At 42.2% G+C, this 4,224-nt stretch overlaps 1 protein-coding gene across 1 annotated transcript; it reads left to right on the top strand.

The window, feature by feature from the left end:
* The first annotated feature begins 1,436 nt into the window (after window positions 1-1,436).
* On the top strand, window positions 1,437-4,224 carry LOC4338976 (uncharacterized). The gene is made up of 6 exons (XM_015784914.3): window positions 1,437-1,756; window positions 2,021-2,108; window positions 2,441-2,610; window positions 2,698-2,758; window positions 2,842-2,893; window positions 3,992-4,224. Exons 1-5 carry the CDS (start codon window positions 1,658-1,660, stop codon window positions 2,856-2,858), a joined length of 435 nt encoding a protein of 144 aa, XP_015640400.1. The 5' UTR covers window positions 1,437-1,657; the 3' UTR covers window positions 2,859-2,893; window positions 3,992-4,224.

Raw genomic sequence — 4,224 nt, 5'->3', positions numbered from 1 at the left:
CTCAGTCGCAATGGCACGAGTTCTAGATGGCATTGTGCCTCTCTGCGTTAACGGGGGAGGGAGGTGCCAACTCTTGTCACTGTTGAGTGGTCGGCTCAGAAAAAGGAGCCGAAAATTTGGCCACCGAAGAGGAGAGAGCAGCGTGTATTGGTATCTTATTGAAATTTTGATGCTTCAGTCAATGTGTATTGATGTTTACGGGCGTGTAAATGTTTGTGATTTTTTTCATGTTTCAACTTATCTTTGTTGTTTCATGTAGAAAATTATTTCAACTAATTTTAGGAGATATTGCATGTGTGTGAAATATTTTTGGGCTAACTATGAAATATTTCTCTACGTGTGATGAAACATTAATCAATTTTTAAAAAAGATCGTACATTCAATTTGTAGTGGCGTCCTCTTTTCTCCTTCAGAAGTTTACGACCTCTAAAGCAAAATTTATTGTCAATTTATCCGAAAATGCTTTGGTTCGGACACCGATAGGAAGAAAAATATTGTGCGCCTTGCGCTCAACAACCCTCCTTTCTCTCATTTTATTCTTGGTCTTATTCACTCCCCTCCTTTCTCTCTCTGACCACCATTTCTTTCCTCTATCTTCTATCTTCTCTTATCTGTGAGAAAACAGAGGCAGCGATAAGGTAGTAAAAGGCAGAAGCCCACAGCAAGACAGCAGCAGGCCAACGACGGTGGCGGATAGGGGCAACAATGGTAGGCAGTTGAAGCGGTGGTGGCGTAGACTTGGCTAAGTTTGTGTGACAACAGAGACAACGACGATGTCTCCATTGTCATGAGAGACTGTAGGAGTGGATGGTGATGGTTTGTAGGTCATCGTCGGTCCCATCACTATCTCCAGCAGCTACATGCCATCGTCAGCCATGTCTCCGATATATGCCACTGATGATCTGGCTAACTACCGGTTATTAGCCAGATCGTGGTGCCATTTACCCCGGGGGTGGTATGTTTTAATGTTTTGGCCTATGTATATGTATGTTTCACTGGGTTTTTATGGTATTTCATTTTTTATCTTCGATTTCACTCGGATCTTGTTGATGTTTCAATGGCATTAAATAATTTGTTTTATCTGATGATCCAATTGTGTTTCACTTTTTTAAAGATCTGAAATATTTTTTCTAAGTGCTGCAACATTCTTTCATAAGGAATGAAACATCGCCCTATTTTTTTCGTTTCGCAATGTGCCAGGTGCGATCAAATTTATATTGAAAGCTTTGTACTGTAGAAAAAGTTTGCCAAAAAAATACTACATCGCCGGTTTTGTACTCACGGCGGCCAGAAGTTCGGATATCGATCGCACTTTGGCAATTCAGCCCCTGCAGATCTACGGAATACAAACATCAGAATTCAGAACAGGGGGTTCGCCCGCCCCTCCTCGACTCGAGCCCTTTATAAGGAGGGGGCCGCGGGCACAGATGGAGGCCGGAGCAGGGCGCCACGAGGCGAGCAGAGAAGTGTCGCTTCCCACCTCCGACCCCGAGCCGCGCCGCCGCCTATAACGACCACTTCACGTGCCCTATCTTTCTCCGCCTCCTCGCTCACGAGCTCGTCCTCCTCTTCTTCTTCTCCTTCCACGGAAGTCTAGGTTCATCTCTCCTCTCCTCTCCTCTCCTCGAGCGCCAAGAAACCCAAACCACCGACGTGTATGGACTCCAGGAAGAAATCGCCGCCCTCCACCGCCGCCGGGGCCGCGCCGGCGGCGGCGAACGGGTACTTCAGCACCGTCTTCTCCGCGTCGCCCACGGTATACCGCGTCTCTCTCCTCTCGCGCCCTCGTAGACTCGTAGTTGGTTCGATTCGTGAGATTTTTAAGGATTGTTCTCTGTTTCTGTTATGCGATTGTCGCGCGAGAGGTTGGCTCCTCCTTTGGTGGATTTTTTGTTGTTCTGAATTCGGGAATTCGGGAATTGTTTCGGGCGGGTTCATTTGTGTTGGATGAGTTCTTGGTTTCTAGGAAATCTTATTTGGGTATCCCTCTGATGTTGCTGCCCTTGTTTTTACATGAAAGGCAAATACGAAAGACGCGAAGCAGGCGGACCTGTACGCGATGCTGAACAAGCAGAACTCCAAAGGGCAGAATGGCGGTGGCTTTGCAGGTAGTTTGTGTGATATCCTTTTTATTTGACACTAGTATTTAATTGCGGCTAAACTTGTGAACAGAGTAGGATAATCATCTTTCATGTCATTAGTTGTCCTGAGAAATGGATTTAGGATTTCAGGTTATGTCTAACGTCAACGATCATGCACGCACAGTCGCACACACGCTGTTGCATTTGATCCAACATCAAAGCACATTGATCTTTGTAGTAATTTTGCTACCTCTTATAAATTTTTCAACCATGTTTAATGCATCATCTTGATTTGGAGAGGAGATTCTCCATTTCTATGTGATACAGCAGCCGCTTAACTGCAATCTTTCGTCATGCAGATGGCAAATCGCACAGCCCTACTAAAGCTCGTGGTGCATACAAGGATGGTAAACAATCATATCCAAACGAGTCATCGGAGTCGCCATATTTTGGCTCTTCTGTGCATTACGGTGCTCGGGAGTTTTATGGCAACACTCCACCAAAGCAGGGTGATGCATCACCAGGAAATGTGCGTAGAAATTGACACTCTTAATTATCAGCTTCTGGTTGCTTGTATCACTGACACTTTTATGTTCTCTTTGTATGTCCAATCCAGCAAAAGGAGCAGGAGCAGAATCCAGATGGCTCCCTGGCTACCAGAGGTGATTGGTGGCAAGGTATGTATTATTTGGATATTGTTTATAATTTATACATGACGAAATACATGTGAAGTTGTGTACTGACTATAATCTACTGGCAGGTTCACTCTATTACTAAGTACTTTGCAGAGGGCTCTCCTTTTGTCAAACAAGGTATACTATAGCAGCAACTTTATTTTAAAAAGTCTCTGTAAGCATTATCTATCTTTAGTTTGAGCATGATAGGCTGGCGGCAGCATCAGATAGTATTCGATTGTTTGTGTTATATGACCTATCTGTCATAGACTCAGACGCAACTAAGACATTTATTTCTCTGGTAGAGTCAACTAATAGTAGATACTCTTTATTTGTTTTGAATATTTACAATAAAGAGCTTGCTTGGTCTTATTATTAAAGGACCATGAACTATGTGCTGTGTAAGAGGATTATCATTAGAGATGTGGAACTTCTGAAGCAGCTGAACTAAGGATAATCTAATTTGCTCTTTGTGGTACTGCCTTGTCATAGGCTCAATGATATAATCTGTTTTCGTTCCTAATGCAGACATTAAGAACTTAGGAAAATATCCTTGTTTACATTAGTGCCGTCCTCATAGTTCTGGTGCCAATAATTTTACTTGTCATATCTGCGCACAATCATTGGATAGTAGTGGAGGTTGACAATGATGGCTCTACTGCAAAATTGGTCAAATGTCTTGAAGTAAAAGTTTATCTTGTTAGTAGTTTCTAAAAAGTACATACATCTGACATGGGTGATGCTTAGAGCAATTTCGCCTCATGTTTAGAATGATATGAACATCTGATGAAGATGTTCATTTTACGCGTTTCTTAACCCAAGAAACCTGTTTAACATTTTACAGTTTAGTTACTCCCCAAGGCATTTTAATTTGTAGGCCACAATGACTCACAACCATAGTTTGTCAGGTTTTCCCTTATAAACTTATTATTGTTAAGCAATCCATGCATATTTGGTGTCATTTCTCCTTTTGTTGGCATATGACGAAAACATTTGATAGGAGCTTAGTGACTTTTTCTTTTAGAAAATGGATTAAAACAGAGCCTCTACATCCAAACAGGATGAGGATGTATGCAGCCAATTCCCAGTGACTTGCAGTAGGAACTTAAGCTTTTCAGATTATCCTATTAAGTTTTTAAGGTTTTGTAATCAGACTGTTCTATATAAAAATCCATACAATGCTTTCATCATTGCGATAGCAATTTCTGTGCATCTTATTCGATTGTTTTGTACCAGAAATAAAAGGAGTGGTCCAAGCCGGTTTGCAAGTCATAGTGGAACTATACATCTGTTCTACCGGTGGAGGCAGTATTTGGATGCGTCATTTCACCTGAGCAGATGTGGTTGTGTGTGTTACTGTGCATGTGTGTGTTGTTTTCCTTTTTTTTTCCTCTTGCCCTTTGTTTTGCTGTTTTTACCTGATGAAGTATAATGAAATGGTAGGGCAGCAACAGGTAGCCCTTTGTTTT

Source organism: Oryza sativa, chromosome 5, assembly GCF_034140825.1.
Source record: "Oryza sativa Japonica Group chromosome 5, ASM3414082v1".
NCBI lineage: Eukaryota > Viridiplantae > Streptophyta > Magnoliopsida > Poales > Poaceae > Oryza > Oryza sativa.
The sequence above is the reverse complement of the archived record's forward strand: the minus strand, read 5'-3'. Positions and strand labels throughout refer to the sequence as shown.

What these genes read in the sequence shown, in the direction of transcription:
- LOC4338976 (XM_015784914.3), top strand. Translation starts at nt 1,658, where the DNA reads ATGGACTCCAGGAAGAAATCGCCGCCCTCCACCGCCGCCGGGGCCGCG. An exon ending in TCTTCTCCGCGTCGCCCACG is followed by an intron (nt 1,757 to 2,020) that starts GTATACCGCGTC and finishes TTTACATGAAAG; the next exon opens with GCAAATACGAAAGACGCGAA. An exon ending in GTGATGCATCACCAGGAAAT is followed by an intron (nt 2,611 to 2,697) that starts GTGCGTAGAAAT and finishes TGTCCAATCCAG; the next exon opens with CAAAAGGAGCAGGAGCAGAA.